General features: G+C 40.0%; 1 protein-coding gene across 5 annotated transcripts in view; it reads right to left on the reverse strand.

The window, feature by feature from the left end:
• The window catches only part of Txndc16 (thioredoxin domain containing 16), a 98,008-nt gene that overhangs the window by 52,891 nt on the left and 28,160 nt on the right, over positions 1–16,957 (reverse strand). For all 5 annotated transcript variants that reach the window (XM_060390666.1, XM_060390667.1, XM_060390669.1 and 2 more), the window contains 2 exons: positions 8,454–8,544; positions 3,573–3,723 (listed from right to left, as the gene is read on the reverse strand). In XM_060390666.1, the coding sequence (XP_060246649.1) occupies positions 3,573–3,723; positions 8,454–8,544 (242 nt within the window). The remainder of the gene's footprint in view (positions 1–3,572; positions 3,724–8,453; positions 8,545–16,957) is intronic.

A 16,957-nucleotide genomic window follows, 5' to 3' on the forward strand; every position in this document is an offset into this window, starting at 1 on the left:
ACAACCTGTGCTGTGTAGCTACATAGCCTGCTTCCATTTAACACACATAGACACACAATTGTTACATTATATTTCTAAATTAAGTATCCAAATTCTGACTCCCTTTAAAAAACAAAGAGATGAACTGAACATATGTACAAAAGCACCAACCTAAATCAAAACTTATAAGGTAAAAGGTGGAAAAATACCACACTGCAATGACAAGACGTATATTATTCAAACAAAAGCCTGAGTCTTACTTTCTACTTTTGTTTGCATAAAAACTTAGTGTAAACACACCAAGTTGTTTCAGAACCTAAATGCCTGAGCCCAAGCTAGTTTGCAAACCACAACAACGACTGCACTTGCTCCAAGGCATGTAGTGTGACTGACATATCAATTACTGGAGTGTGAAAAGGGGAGGCTGGGTGTGTAATCCCAGTAATCCAGGGGCAGAGGCAGGCAGATTTCTGTGTGTTTAAGGCCAGCCTGATCAACACAGTGAGTTCCAGGAGTCAGGGCTATACTCTAAAACTCCCTGTCTCAATAAATTATAGATTAGTTAATTATTTAAAAAGAGTGAACATGGCTGGGGCTATGGAATAAGAGTAAGCTACAAACCCGTCCTTTAAATCAGCTACCTGTCTGCCTCATGGGTAAGAATCTGTAGTAAGCCTGTGGCCTCCTACCCTTTGCCATGCCACCAAAATGCATATTCTTGTTAAACTCAATTTCAGTCTATTGGCCGTTTCCTATAAAAAGTATTTGACCTCACTTTGTCTTTTAACTCAAGGATATTTGTTAAGAACAACAACAACAAAATCACAACCTCAAATACTAATACAGCCAAATCATAAGTTAAAGGCGACTAAATCAGATCAGAACTCCCCCTACTCTTTATCCCATGAGGGTTAAGACTTCAGCCCTCACTCAGTCTCAAGGAGTCCCCCCCACCCCCACCCCATGGAGCACTGCCAGTTCCCTGCACTCTGTATTTACCTCATCCCTTCTCCAGAGAAAAGCTGCTAGTCGCATTTTCTAGTGACTCTTGAAACACTGGGCCAATGCCTGGATTCTCATTCTAGCACTAACTCCCCACTCCCTTCAGTTTTGCATTCAGACCTTTCCTGGCTTTGTGAAGCCCATCATTCTGACTTCCAGTCTCTAAGATTCAGAGTCGACATCAGCTCCTTAGTAGTTCAGGGGAATAAAAGAACTAAGTTTAAAGATGAGATGCCTATGCTTCACATTGTGAAAGATTTGAAAGAAACACCATTCCAGACTTCAGCGATTTAACATTCCTTTCGTAGAGCAGAGTCATCTGTGCTCCACAGTCCCAGAAAGCACCGCCCAACTGTAAAATGTTTCAAGAGCTCGTTCACAAAGAGCACAGCATCAACCCCTGACTTCATGTGTGTTGTGCTTTCAGGTGCAGACATGCTTAGCTGATTCCCAACCTTCTATGCAGCCTTCAAAGTTTACGCTTTTTCTCTTTCATTTTAAAACCAGTATCACATAATTCCTACTACCAAAAGATATCTACTTAAACATAGTTTTTAAAACAGTAAAAGGAAATTCATAAGGAGAAAATATTTTATTAAAAGATGAGTTTGGCTACCCAGAGGCTATTTAAGCTGTGGGCTGGCTTTCCCCAGGGTCAGAAGATTGTTCAAGGTTCCTGAATAAACTGCATTGAGAAGAAAAAAAAAAAAAAAAAGATTAGTTTGCCCCCTACTGGTAGGTATAAAAAACCCAAAACCCAAACCAAACAAAAAACCTGGGCTTTTGTTGTATAGGGAGGGGGGTAGGAGAGGGAGGTCTCCAAATGAACCTAAGTCATCAGGGTTGGTGACTGGCATCTTTGTAAGATGGGCTATCTTGCTGGCCCAAAACTCAAGAGAATCTTTAATACCCAACTGAAGGTAAGAAAACAAGGCTGGACAGAAATGGTGAAAAACTCTGAAGGGTAAACTGTCCCCTCTATCCTGTCCTCAAATGGGACATCAAAACAAACCCAAAAGGTATTCTTCCATGGATGTAAGATATATTTGCCCTTCCCTGACAAAAGAAATGACGTATTAGCTACTTTAATTATTTTTTTTTTAAACTGGGCATGTGGAGAGTGAGGTAGGAGAATCGTGAGTAGGATGCCAGCTTGGGCTATACAACAAATTCAGGTCCTGGGATACATACTGAGACCCTATCTCAATAAGAAAGCAATCCAGAAACTTCTTTCCAACCAACACCAAGTTATTTAAAATAAAGAACTAAATAATTAATCCAGCAAAAGTGCAGCTGGCTAACTTTGATTCCATTAAATGTAAAAGCCTGGCTTTTTAAAAAGTTGGGATTATTGACTACAGAGTAAAATAGAAATATATAGAGTTTAACAGTGTAAAAAGAAAAATATTAGGGTTGCAGAGATGGCTCAGAGATTAAGAGCACTGTCTGCTCTTCCAGAGGTCCTGAGTTCAATCCCCAGTACCCACACGGTGGCTTACAACCACCCATAATGAGATCTGGTGCCTTCTTCTGGCCTGCAGGCAGAACACTATATACATAATAAAATATTTTTTTAAAAAAAGAAAACTATTAACAAACATTAGTAAGTCAGAGGGAGCAGAGTTGAAAATGAATATATACAGTTAATTTCCCCATCTTTCAAAGCAAAAGCAAATGAAAACAGGGACGTCTAAAAAATTTACTCATTAATTAGTGTTTTCATAACTCAACACTTGAGATAATATTTCCTAAAGAGCTCTTGACCTGAGATGTTCATAAGAATAATCCCCTTAGATGCTTATCAGTTTCTTCTTCTGTTAAGTTCAAATAAATTAAACACAATGCTTCTCCCTACAAGATGACACTGTCCACTAAGCCATCCACACTTCATCTGCAGAAATAATGAAAGTGAGGTCATCTCATATTCACTTCTGAGTGGTAAGATGGGGCAACTTGTATTTTAATTTACACTTTGCAGTGCGGTTCAGATTATTTGCAAAACACATGAATCATTTCTTAAAGAAGTATCATATGAGAAAATATGCTGAAGGTTTTTCACATATTCAAGGCAAGCCTTTAATATTTCAAAGAAAGTGCAGATCACCGTCACCACGTGTGTCTCTAGAACTCTTCAGGGCTAATGCCCACCAAAGTGAGACACAATAGACCTATGGTTGTAACAGCTGCCAACTTTCTAAATGATGGCTGAAACACTCACAAAAGAGGACTTAACTGTGACTGGCCTTGGCTCTCTGAGCACTCCCCAGGCGTCTGCACTCACTACAACTATCACACAGTATTATCATTTGTATGTTATACTTAGGTATTTTGATGCAATAAATTGAGATATAAAAACACTATTTTAAAAACAATTTTATATTTTAAAAGCAATTTCTTGTTAAACATAAGGTTTAACTCTCAAATGCTGTGAAATGAAAGTAATATGTCCTAAGAAAAAGAAGCTAAATAGCCACCAATTTAAAACACTCATCTGTTATTAAAAAATAAAAATATAAACACTCATCTGTGAATCAAAACCTACTAAATTTCATGTGCGAACAAACATGTTATAGTAAAAATGAAACACATACCAACAAAGGTGCTTTCATTGTCTTAATAAACATGTGAATATTCAGTGTAGTCAGTGGCTGTTCCATTGGTGTTCTTCTACAATACTCAGTCAAGTCCAAGACCAGTTCACAGTGAAAGAAGTAGAGATGTGCACGTCCTATATTCTCAGGGCTGCAAATTGAAGCCAAACAGTGAAAATTCTGAGTGATCCTCGTACAATCTGAAAGGACGACATTTGCTTAGCTCTCACGTACTGAATTATTTTAATAAAAACCTGAGTTAACTTTAAAAATAAAATCAACTTGGGCAAAAAAGACAGAAAATACTTAAGAAAACTGGGCTTAATATCTGAACAAACTCATCAAACTCTTACACATTAACATCTAGATTTGGTGATAGGTTTCAATAAAAGACTCACAGATGAGATTATCTTTAAATACAGTTGCTTTTCTAGAGATATAATTTGTAATACAAATTTTCTAAGTTTAATTTAAACCTAATTCTGTTTTGAATAAACTTTAGCTAAAGTATGCCTTAAGAGAGAGAACCATGAGTTGGCTGTGGGAGTTTGCAAGTTTGTATCTGAAAAATTACAAAAGTGAGCAAATATGGTTTATAATTTAAGTTTTGGCTTTATTTCAATATGAGATCTTAAATTTACAGTGAAGGTAAGTTTTGTCAAAATTTAAATGGCATTTTAAAAATCTCCCTGTATCATCTGCTTTGATACCCTGCTGGGTAGAGCCTTTCAGAGGCCCTCTGTGGTAGGCCCCTGTCCTGTTCCCTGTTTTCTCCCTCTTCTCATGTCCATCCTCTTTGCCTTTCTGAATGAGGATTGAGCATCTTACCCACAGTCGTCCTTGACTAGCTTCTTTAAGTGTACAGATTTTAGTACTTTATCCTACATTATATGTCTAATGTCCACTTATAAGTGAGTATATATCATGGGTGTCTTTCTGCTTCTGGGATACCGCACTCAGGATGATCTTTTCTAGATCCCTCCATTTGCCTGCAAATTTCACGATTTCCTTGTTTTTAATTGCTGAGTAGTATTCCATTGTGTAAATGTACCACAATTTCTGTATCCATTCCTCAACTGAGGGGCATCTGGGTTGTTTCCAGCTTCTGGCTATTACAAATAAAACTGCTACAAACATGGTTGAGCAAATGTCCTTGTTGTGTACTTGCGCATCTTTTAGATATATGCCTAGGAGTGGTATACCTGGATCTTGAGGTAGCACTATTCCTAGTTGTCTGAGAAAGCGCCAAATTGATTTCCAAAGTGGTTGTACAAGTTTACATTCCCACTAGCAGTGGAGAAGGGTTCCCTTTCTCCACACTTTCTCCAGAATGTGTTGTCACTTGAATTTTTTCTTAGCCATTCTGATGGGTATAAGGTGAAATCTCGGAGTCGTTTTGATTTGCATTTCCTTGATGACTAAGGACATTTAAGTGTTTCTGTACCATTCAATATTCCTCTATTGAGAATTCTCTGTTTAGCTCTGAACCACATTTTTTAATTGGATTCTTGATTTGTTGCTTTTTAACTTAAGTTCTTTATATATTCTGGATATTAGCCTTCTGTCAGATATAGAGTTGGTGAAGATCCTTTCCCAATCTGTAAACAGTCGTTTTGTTCTGACAACAGTGTCCTTTGCTTTACAGAAGCTTTTCAGTTTTATGAGATCCCAGATGCTGAGACTCATAGCCAAACTTTGGGCAGAGTGCAGGGAATCTTATGAAAGAAGTGGGAAATAGTAAGACCTACAGAGGACAGGAGCTCCACAAGGACAGCAACAGAACCAAAATATCGGGGCACAGGGGTCTTTTCTGAGATTGATACTCCAACCAAAGACCATTCATAGAGATAACCTAGAACCCCTGCACAGATGTAGCTCATGGCATTTCAATATCCAAGTGGGTTCCATAATTAATGGGAACTGGGACTGTCTCTGACATGCACTGATTGGTTGGTTCTTTGATCACCTCCTCCTCAGGAGGGAGCAGCCTTACCAGGCCACAGAGAAAGACACTGCAGCCACTCTTGATGAGACCTGATAGACTAGGATCAGAAGGAAGGGAGGAAGACCTCCCCTATCAGTGGACTGGGAGAGGGGATGGGTAGAGAAGAGGGAGGGAGAGTGGGATTGGGAGAGGAGGAGGGAGGGAGCTACAGGTGGAATACAAAGTGAATAAACTGTAATTAATAAAAAAAATTTTTTAAAAGAATGGATAAAGAAAAAATCTCCCTGTAGTACTAATGGAGTTTTATAAAATATTGCAATACTTATTTTTAAAATACTGGGTATAGCTGAGTAGTCACTGATTTCTAGTTTAATTACAGTGTGATTTCTAAGAGTCAGTCATTAAAGGAACAATCATACTTACTTAATGAACCTGTTAAAGCTCTATGCTACTTTAACAACAGGACACAGAGACCCCTGAGCTAGAATGGACCTGGATGTCTCCTCTCTGAGGACTAGCTTTCATGGTATCGAAGGAACCTCATAAGCTTTCAAAGGAAGGAGGCAACCAACAATCCTACCCAGCTGTAATAGCTGTGATTTACATCAATGACCAGCATAACAATATAACCCTAAAGGTGGTCCACATACCTTGGCACTAACCAACCACTCTCTAATTGGACCTAAGATCCACTCCACAAGAAGACAACCACACCTGGGCCTACAAACCTAGCTACCTACTCAGTGCTAGTGAAATCATGGTTTCTGGAGGAGAATCTATTACCACTAATTTCCTAAACAAGCATAACCCCTATCAACAATCTATAAACATTTGTCCTTGTACCCACAGATAAATGTAATCTTCATCCTTCATCAAGGAAACTTCTCTTTGCAGCAGAAAGAGACCACAACTAAGAAACACAACCAATCAAAATGCAGAGTTTGAAGAGCCCAATACCAATCTACAAAAACCTCTCACAACAAAAGACTCAGTGAACATTGCGGAAAGAGGGGGCAGAAAGATCAGGAAGGTTGCTGTGAGGTTTTGTCTTGCAGTAATATCAGAAGCTACACACAAAAGTCTCAACATGACTGCCCAAATGTGAACTGAACAAGGATGACACCAATGAACATGCCAAACTAGATGAAGAACAGCCTTGAGACCTCAACCAAAGAATGCTGGAGTGGGAGAGGTGATTCTCCGCAGGGAAGAACACAGTAAATGGTTGTCTAGTGTCAAACGGTCAGCCCTGAAAACATACATACAAGTAACATTACATAGACTCAACAGGTTATATTTAGGAATATATATGCATACATAAATACATATATGCATGCCATAACAGTAAGAAAAAGAGGCCATGAATTTGAAGAATGGGAAAAGATACATGGTAGGGCTTAGAGGGAGGACAAGGAATGGAGAAATTTGCAAGTTTCTTTTAGCTCTGGCTGTCCTGGAATTCACTCTGTAAATCAGACTGGCCTCGAACTCAGAGATGCACTTGCCCCTGCCTCCCCAGTGCTGGGATTAAAAGTGTGCACCACTACCGTTTCACTATGTTGTAATTAAATTTAATCTCAAAAATAAACAAAAGCTCTACATTAAACAATAAAATTGAGTAAGATTACTTGAATCTTTTAAGGACTTAAGCAGAGGTATATTAGGGGAACAACTAAAGCAAAGTTTACAAACTATAATATACAAGCTGTTATGAGGAACAAAGAAATAATTCATTCTGCCTCAAGTTGGGAAGAAGGAAGAGAAAGAGGGAAGGTCACAGAACTCACACGGAAAGGGGAGGAACACAAAATACTTGCAGGAAGGAAGAATAAATGTACATTTCAAAGGAAAGCAATCAGTATATAGCGAAGACCCAAAGAAAGTGCATTATCTCACTGAGGGGTAACTCTAGACCACTTGCTGCCCGCTGCTGAAAGCAAAGTGCTCAGCACTGGACATCCTTATTAGGGGTGTACTTCATAGCAAAGGCTCTCATGAATTAAAGCTGGAAAGCTACTTTAATCAGGAATCCTATGTGTGCTGCTCACAGAGACCCAAAGAGAGTCTATTGTTTATTGTAAGTTTAAAAAAGTATGTCACAGAAAACAAGAAAAAGTCAACGATGGGCTGAAAAAAGCATCGAGAATCCATGGAGAACTGAACAGAGTTCTCAAGGCACAAAGAACTTTGCTTCAGGATCAACATTTTTCCATTCCCCAATGCAACTGTTTTTCTTGTAACTGGCCTGAAACCTAAAGAAGTGTAAGATCTCTGGCCTTTAAACAATGGTTTATGGGAAAGCAAATGCCTAGGATGTCCAGAGAGGACAGCAGGAGGGCACATGAGAAACTCCGGCACGCCACAAAACTCATGGCATTTTGCCTTGCTTTAGATTAATTTTCATGGGAGAACACTGGTTACTTGTGATTTTAAGTACTACAGGAAAAAAATTATTCTAGATTGACCCTCTCCCACCAAAAGCACTTAAAAGTGGGCTTTTATTGAGAACTGTAAGTTATGAATTAGACAAAAAGAAATTGAAAACGTTTTGTTCAAAGGCTTCTTAAGTACATTTAGAATCACGATGACAAAGTGATTTACCCTCAAAAGACTCTCTGGAGACTCATTATGAAATGGTTACTTAGCCCCATGGGACCACTACAGGCAGATTTCTAAATCCCTCCTATAGCCATCATGACACTATCACGTGGCTTATCCACAGACTTGTTCACCCCAAACTACAGTTATATCTATGTAATGTCATAGTGTGGCTTACAAGAGAGTTATAAAGGCATTCCAGGTTTCCCTATTTACAACTCTGTATAATTCCTTCAGAAAAATTTAAGTTGTGATAGTGATGAAAATGTTAACTAAGCAACGTGAAATATGTCAACAACAGAAAATCAAAATGTTGACCTGGGCCTCTCAATACATACCCGGTATTTTCTAAAAGGGCAATTTCAGTGGTTAAGGCAAACTGATAAGAGGTCCCATACACAAAAGCGGCTTCCATGACTGCCCTGTGCTCTAAAGAGGAGAGAGGAAAATAGTTAACATGTGACTCCATAGAAACTTTTGTTATAAATATTATCCTAACACTTTTATTACTTATTACATTTAAGGAAATATACAAAGGAAAGATGGTTCAGTAGTTAAGAAAACTTACTGTTCTTCCAGAGGACCTGAGTCCATATCCCAGAACCCACATGGGGCAGCTTGTAACTTTAGCTCTGAGGGAAGTTAACACCCTCTTCTAGCCTCCTCATGCACCCACACACACTGCATACTCTCATACAGACATATACACATGAATAAATATAAACCTTAACATTTTTAAAGTATATTTTATTCAAGTTTATAAAGGTACTGAGATATTAGAAAATGAGTTATCCTTGAATATTCTTGTAACATGCAAATGTATAATTGTTTATTAGTGAGACATGTGTATGAATTCACAAGTTTCATATATTTATACGTGCATTATTTTTTACCAAATTTTATGAAACAATTCAGCAAGGCATATTAAGAAAAAAAGAAACCATTCCCCTACTTTCTATCCCATCTACTCAAGACAGAACACTTCTAATTCATTATTTCTTTTTGTGTTTATCTGGAAGCCTGCAAATGTCATTCTTATCCCCTTATTTCGTGATACTTACTATCAACACAGACATGCAGATATGCAAATGTAGATGTCAGATAAATAAAGTTACTGCTCTATTTGATGATGCCCCACTGTGGAAGAAAATAGACTACATCTCTTTTCTGAAACCCAGCTCCAGATATGTACACTCCTCACACTCCCCAAGCTCTTCTGGTTCTAATTTTTATTACTTCTCATTCAGTATTTGCACTATGCTTTCTATGAGCCAGAGAGAGCAGAACAGTGGATCACTCCTCTTTATAGACATACTTGTTTTTACTGCAATTGTAACTATTTCTTTGTTTTCTTTAGACTTTTCTTTTTAAATACACTTGCTCTTCCTTGCCAAGTCTTCAAATGTATTAGGTACATTATCTAATCTATCATCCTGGAGATGCCTGTCAGAGCATGTTGGTCTAGTCATCATCTTTTGATAGCTGGTACACAGCTGCCATTCTGAGGACCTTAATTCTTGGTCTTGTGTTGGGTCCTTTAGTCTGTTAACTCTGCCTTCTTGTTTATCATTACTACCTTTCTCCCTTCTCTAGCACCATCTTTTAAGAAGATAACATGAAATACACAATTTTCACCCTGTACTTCACAAAGCATCTCAATTCTTTTACAATTAGCACAATACACAACCAGCTGCTGAGAGACTAGACCCAGCCATCTCTCTTAAGAAGTGTGATGTCTTGGTCCTTGTGCTAGTTACTGTTCCCATTGCTGGGACCAAACACCTGACAAAAAGCAGCATAAGGTAGAAAAGTCTGCTCTGCTCCTGATTAAAGGGGACACAGTTATCATGGTGGGAAGGGACAGCAACAGGAGCACGAAGCAGCTGGTCACTATGCACCTACAATCAGGAAGCAGAATGATAAAGGCTGATGCTCAGCTCACTTTCTCTATCTCCCTTTGCATTCAGCCCAGGAGCCTGCCCCATGGAGTGAAGGGACCCATGTTTACAGATGGTCTTTCCTCTTAAGTTAAATCTCTCTGGAAAGACTCTCAAGAGATGAACCCAAAAGTGTGTCTTCCAGGTAACTCTAAATCCAGACACATTGATCACAGTCACATTATAATCCTCCAGTTGCACCCCCTCCTAGAAATTTTTGGAATAGTTTTCACTCCTCATATCCTGGGTGTGGCTCTGTAATGACTTCAGTCTAGAAGCCCAAGTCCTTCCGCTCAGGAAATTTCTTATTCCCTCTTCACTATGTGTTGTGTTCTCTTTTGGCATAACTGCTATTTCCAGACAGCTGTCTTTGCCTCCCAACTTAATCCCTCTGCACCTGAATTTCATTTCAGATTACTCATGCAACATACTACCACCACCACCCATTACACCTGCCACTGCAGCCAGGACTATCCTGGCATCCTCATCCCACTTCTGTCACTCTCTCCAGCACAACTGTCATAATCCTTGGTAGTTTTACTATCCATATGAATGAGCGCTTCAAAATCCTCATCCCTCATCTCCTAGCTTTCTCTGCTCCAACACTACTACTCACTGCTGTGGGCACAACAGCTTTTTGAGGTTCCTCACTGCACTCTGATTTTTGCTTCCCTCCTGATCAAGTCTGGGTTACTTGGTCAATGTTCATAACTATAACCACTCCTAGTGGGCTTGCACATGGTTTATGTTCAGTCCAGTACTCTCCCCATTCTGTACCTACACCCATGAAAATAAACTCTGCCAGAGGAAAAATAAAACCTGTTAGCTAATAGTCTCATTTTCAATTGCTGGTATCAAATATTGTTTCTGCCTAGTAATCGCTGTGTTTTAAATGTTATTGTTTATTTGCTTTTAAATTTTTGAGACACAGTTTTGTTATGTATCTCAGCCTGGCCTCAAATGGCAGCCCAGCCCTAAGAGTACAAGGGTGAGCAACCATGCTTAGCAGAAACCCTTCTTTATTTCCAGACCTCCTAAATGATTGTTTCATCACTTTTTTCCTCTTCTCAAATTGAGATTTCATTGCTATTCCAATATACTATTTTGTTAATAATATAGACTCAATTTTAAGGGGGCGAGGGCAGAAGGGATGGTTTCAGATAAAGGGCTCTTGCCGTTCAAGCACGAAGATCTAAATTTGATCCCTGAGAACCCCTGTAAAAAAAACAAATCTGAGTATAGCAGTGAGTGCCTGTAATCTCAGCACTGGAGAAGTGCAGACAGGAGGGTCCCAGGGCTTGCTGACTAGCCACTCAAGTCAGTGAGCCCCAGATTCAACTACAAGGAAGAGAACAAAAACACACATCAGCCTAGGCCTCCACAAATACACACGCACACAGGGTGGGGTCTGGACATACCATTAGCTCCCCAAAGGGCATCTGCCTCTGAATTATCTAGACTAATGACACACTCTGTCTCACTTTCCCTACTACCACTTTCCCTACTAGAACTTTCTGTACTCCCATGACACAACCATAGACCCCTCTCACTAGATCCCACCCACCTCTTGCCCACTCAGAGCTCCTGCTGCAGTCATTCCCCTGCATGATGTGTTCCCTCTTTTCAACCAGCACTTTCTTGTCAATACACAAACAAGTTTCTTTAAAAATTCTTCTCTGCCTCACATATTCTTCCAGACAATACCCAGGTTTCTCCTTTCCCTTAAAGCAAAACTCCTTACATGAGTCTCTGTATTCATCATCTCTAACTGCTCTACCATTCTCTCAGACCTTTCAATTGTTCCTATTAATCTACAGAAACTATATTGGTCAAGGTCATCAGGAATCACCATGTTGCTAAGCATTATGACCAACTCACACTTCTTAATTCACTATATTAACGCAACTATTCCTGTGTTCCTTAAAATCTCATCTTCAGCAATGTCCCATTCCCCAATACTCATCCTAGTAGTGAGGACTGAGACTGGGGCCTCACACATGCTAGGCAAACCTTCTTCCACTGATTCTCACTCCTAGCCCCAACCCCTATCTTCAGACCAAAAGCAGAAAAGAGTCCCTTTTAGAGGAGGGAACTGGATACAACTTGAATGTTTGGATTTTCCTGGTTTCTGCTGATTACTGAAGCCCAAGAAGACATCCCCAAAAGAATTCAGAAATATGAAAATGTCTCTGTTATGTGGCTCCTGTCTTCCTATATCACTAAGACCCAGCTCTTACCTGAACAGAAGAATAAGGCATGCATGCCCAGCACACAGAAACATTTTACTTCTTTCATAGCTTGCTCCTTTATTTCAGACATCAGAACACTGATAGCTGGCAAGCCCACTGAGTTGGGATGAGAAGGGATGTTTTGTTTTGATCCTAAACCTGAAAGCTCCTTTTTCACAGGTGTGGTATGTGGCTAATGGAAACATTCTGAGTGCCCTGAAGAGGATCTTGAGAAACATGTCTGAATCAGCTGATACTTATTTTTAAAGTAAAGATTTATGGGCTTCCCTCCACACCTGCTTCAGCTTCCTTCCATAAACCTGAAATGGAGACAGGGTTCAGGGGTCTTTCATTCTGTAAGCAAAGCTTCCTTTCAGCTAAATACAAAGATGTTCCATGATACTTAAAAGTCAGGGCTCCAGTGAGCATTTTTGTACCAAGACTACGGCTGGCAAAAAGCATGTGTCCCCCTCTAGTAGGATCATCTATCATCCATACACAACTTCCGTGGTGATCACTCCGGGGTCAGACATGATCCAATGCCTGCTTTTTTCTGACAGAAATCTTTCCAATAACAACACTTTTTGTCCAGGCCTGATGGTATACACTATTAACCCCAGCCCTGCCCTCAAGACGCAGAGGCAGGCAGATCTCTCTGAGCTTGAAGCAAGCCAGGACTACATTGTAAGACTGTCTCAAAAAGAGAAAAAAAAAAAAAAAAAACAATTTTCTTCCTTCACAGGAATTAGGGACACTGGTCAAAGTGGTGTGTTAAAAGCTTACCCAACAGGAATTTTCAGAAGAGAGGTAAGACAAGGAGAAGTAAAGTACTCTTCATTCTGAATTGGGCCCTTTCCTAACGGCTCATGATCACCTGTTCTGAAACCAGCACAGACATTGTTCCTGTCAACTGCCTATTGTGAATGATGCTGCAATGAACACAGGAGCAGATAACTCTTCAAGATACAGATTCAGATCCTTCAGATACAAGCCCAGAATTAGGATTGCTGAATCGAAGGATACAGTGAACTCCTAAGAACTAGGGTAAAAGTAACTTACTTTCCCACTCTGGGTGATACCAGGTTGGCATCACCCACCAACTGATCAAGGAGGGTGTAGCAAAGCAGGTAGCTTCCCCATCTCCTCACCCTAGACCAGTGGTTCTCAACCTGTGGGTCAAGACCCCTTGGGAGTTGAACAACCCTTTGACAGGCTCCTACGACCATCAGAAAACATAAACATGCACATTATGGTTCATAACAGGCGCAAAATTATAAAGTTGAAATGAAAATTTTATGGTTGGGGTCACTACAAAATGAGGACCTGTATTAAAGGGTCACAGCATTAGGAAGGTTGAGAACCACTGCCCTAGGCCCAGCCACATACACCCCACACTAGCATCGCTGAGGGGATACCAGAGACTGTATGAAAAGAAAGCTACAGGTTAACTTCATGTAAGACAGAGTAGTAGAGGAGTCTTTGGCAAAACATCTCTACTATATTGTTAATGAAAGCGGTTTCTATAATGAGCAACCAAAAGTACCAGTGTGAGAAGAAGATCTAATGAGATGTCAACTCTCATAATCAGAGAGAAAAGGAAACCATTAGTTTGGATGTGGGTCTCTGATGATGCGTTTTCTCAAAGGCCTTTGGAACAAATATCTCTGGTATATTAGCTGTTAATATTATGTTTATACTACCTGACAAAATATGCCTGGGATAATTTTGTTTAAAAATTTTTACCCAAGTATTATTAAAAATATGTAGCAAATCTTTGGAGAGGATTGAAAAAAAAAAAGAAAGAAAATATATAGCAAATCTCAAGTTATATCTGAGTGACATTTCAGCCTCCCTGAATTAAGAAAAGCAGCACAACACGACACTTTCAGCTCACAAACAGGCACATCCTCAGATGTGTCACTGGCACATTTCTGAGTCACCTGAAGGGAAGAAAATGTGGAAGGTTAAGTTCTTCCTCAGGGCTCTGGTGCAGTGAGGTCAGGTGAGACTGCACCCCAGTGGGGCTCACAGCAGTAGGACTAGAGACCCAGAAAGGCAGGGCTTGCCATGTTCTACAGGCACTGCATCTGCAAATGCAGGGGTGTTGACGAACCGCAACTGGGAGATCTGTGAGCGTAAACAGACGCCAAGCCTGCCCCACTCCTCAGCCTTAAATGTAGGCTTCCTCATGGCCTCCTATACTCTGAGGTGAGAAAAGCCTTAAATGTAGGCTTCCTCATGGCCTCCTATACTCTGAGGTGAGAAAAGCCTTAAATGTAGGCTTCCTCTTTGTTTTTCATGGCCTCCTATACTCTGAGGTGAGAAAAGCCTTAAATGTAGGCTTCCTCTTTGTTTTTCATGGCCTCCTATACTCTGAGATGAGAAAAGCCTTAAATGTAGGGTTTCCTCTTTGTTTTTCATGGCCTCCTATACTCTGAGGTGAGAAAAGCCTTAAATGTAGGCTTCCTCTTTGTTTTTCATGGCCTCCTATACTCTGAGATGAGAAAAGTTTAGAAGAAAATTAATTACCATATCTTTGTTCAGAGAGAAAAGCACTTAACTTCACTTTGCTTTTAGCACTCCTACTCACAGACCACCCCTGTCTCTTACTGGTTCCCCCTCACCTCTAAGTGCTAATGTTCTAGTGTTTCCGGGCATCACCGCTCTCTACTTCTCAAATGCACTCCCTGGTCTGTACCCCATCACAGAAGAACTATCTAGTTATACCCAGGTACCCTGGTGTGTTCCACCAGTAGGTGTCAAAAAGGGAACCCAGACCTCCCATTACAAACTTTCAGTTCTCTAATACGGCCTGTCCCAGTCTCACTAATTGTGGCTAGTAGCAATTTCATCTTTCAAGTCTCCTAAACCAAACCAGAGCCATCTCTATCTGTGCTGTTTGAAGAAAATACACTCTCATACTCCACCTCCAAAACCCTAGTGTTCACACCTGTTGAACCCCCACTGCTGCCGCCCATCTAGGCCACACCCAACACATGCACCTGCACTACTGTAGCGATCTCCCATTTTCTCCCTCACTCTTCCCACCTTTCCTCCTTCCGATCTATTTCAAACACTGTGGTCAGACTAGGGCAATTAAATCTAAATCAAGAAATCAAGCCTTGTTTTGCTATAACTGAGTGAGCCCCTATAACTCGTTTTTCACTAATTAAAATTAAAAACTAGGTAAAACGAAACCTGAGAACCCTGAAAAGTACACAAAATGAGTAAATTGTTAGTATTAGCTTTAAATTTTAAATTTAAATTTATTTTGGGAAGAAACCCTTACATGAAAGAAGAGGACAATTTCCAGGAGCTGGTTCTCTTCTATGGGGAAAAGGGTGGTTCCTAAGACTAGAACTTGGGTCATCAGACTTAGTGGCAAGTACCTTTACCTTAGTCACCTTGCCAGCCCTGAACTACTATTTTTTTTTATTTTTATTATTAGTTACATTTTACTAACTCTGTATCCCAGCTGTATCCCGCTCCCTCATTCCCTCCCAATCCTACCCTCTCTCCCTCATCTCCTCCCTGCCCCGTCCAAGTCCACTGATTGGGGAGGACCCCCTCCCCTTTCATCTGACCTTGTTTTATCAGGTATTTTCAGGACTGGATCCTGAACTACTATTTTATGAAGCTATTATGTTTCGTGACATGCCAGCAAGTTACGTGTTTATGAAAACTATAACACATACTTTATTTCATAAAAGCATAAAATAGGGATATGGCACAGTGAGCAAAACACCTGGAGCCAAGTGTGAGAATCTGAGTTTGGATTCCTCAGAGTACATATAAAAAACAGTCAGGACCATAATCCCAATGCTCAGAAGGCAGGGATCCTCCAGGGCAAACTGGCTAGACTATTCAAACTGTCAAGTTACAGGTTCAGCAAAGAGACCTTGTTGCAGGAAATAAAATGGAGAGTGACTGAGGTGAACATTGAACGAACCTCTGGGCTCTACATGTGCACCAATACACACACACACACACACACACACACACACACACTGAACTAACAAAAAAGTACTTAGCATTTCCTGTGGGAGGCACAGAGGTTCTTGTGCTTACAGATAAGCACTAGGAAACCAATGTTAAACACCCAGGGAGTGTGTGTATATCTTCAAAATGAGAGATGTATAATAACCTGTTTTCCACCCAGAAGATTGGGAGCAGACATGGTTAACAGCCTGGTGACCTCTGCACTATCTGTGTGGCTGAGACCAAACTAGATCCTCACCCAGACCCCTATTCATGACCTTGTCAATGTACAGAAACCATCTTTATAGAAGGTGTCACATGTACTTTACAAAAGAGCGTCAATGTAGTTATGCCTTAAGTTTATTGTGTACATGGACTGAATTAATTATCACCAGGAAATTTTTCACCAGTGTTCTTGTTTAAATATGCCTAAAATGAACTACTCAGGGTCAGACTCTTGAAATTTGAACCAACACTGGCTACTTGCTCATGTTGAACTGAACTACCTTCTTGCTTCCTGTGAATCATTACTCTTCTGGCCATGGTTACAAAGATCCCCATAAACATGAACTACCATTAAAATTTACTACCATTAAAATTTAACAGTTCTAAAAATATAATGTTCATAAATGTTTACAACCTTCTTTACCAGATAACTAGGCACTAATGTTTATGTGGTTTTGTCAATAAATTTATTTT

Source organism: Meriones unguiculatus, chromosome 9 (genome assembly GCF_030254825.1).
Source record: "Meriones unguiculatus strain TT.TT164.6M chromosome 9, Bangor_MerUng_6.1, whole genome shotgun sequence".
Classification (NCBI taxonomy): Eukaryota; Metazoa; Chordata; class Mammalia; order Rodentia; family Muridae; genus Meriones; species Meriones unguiculatus.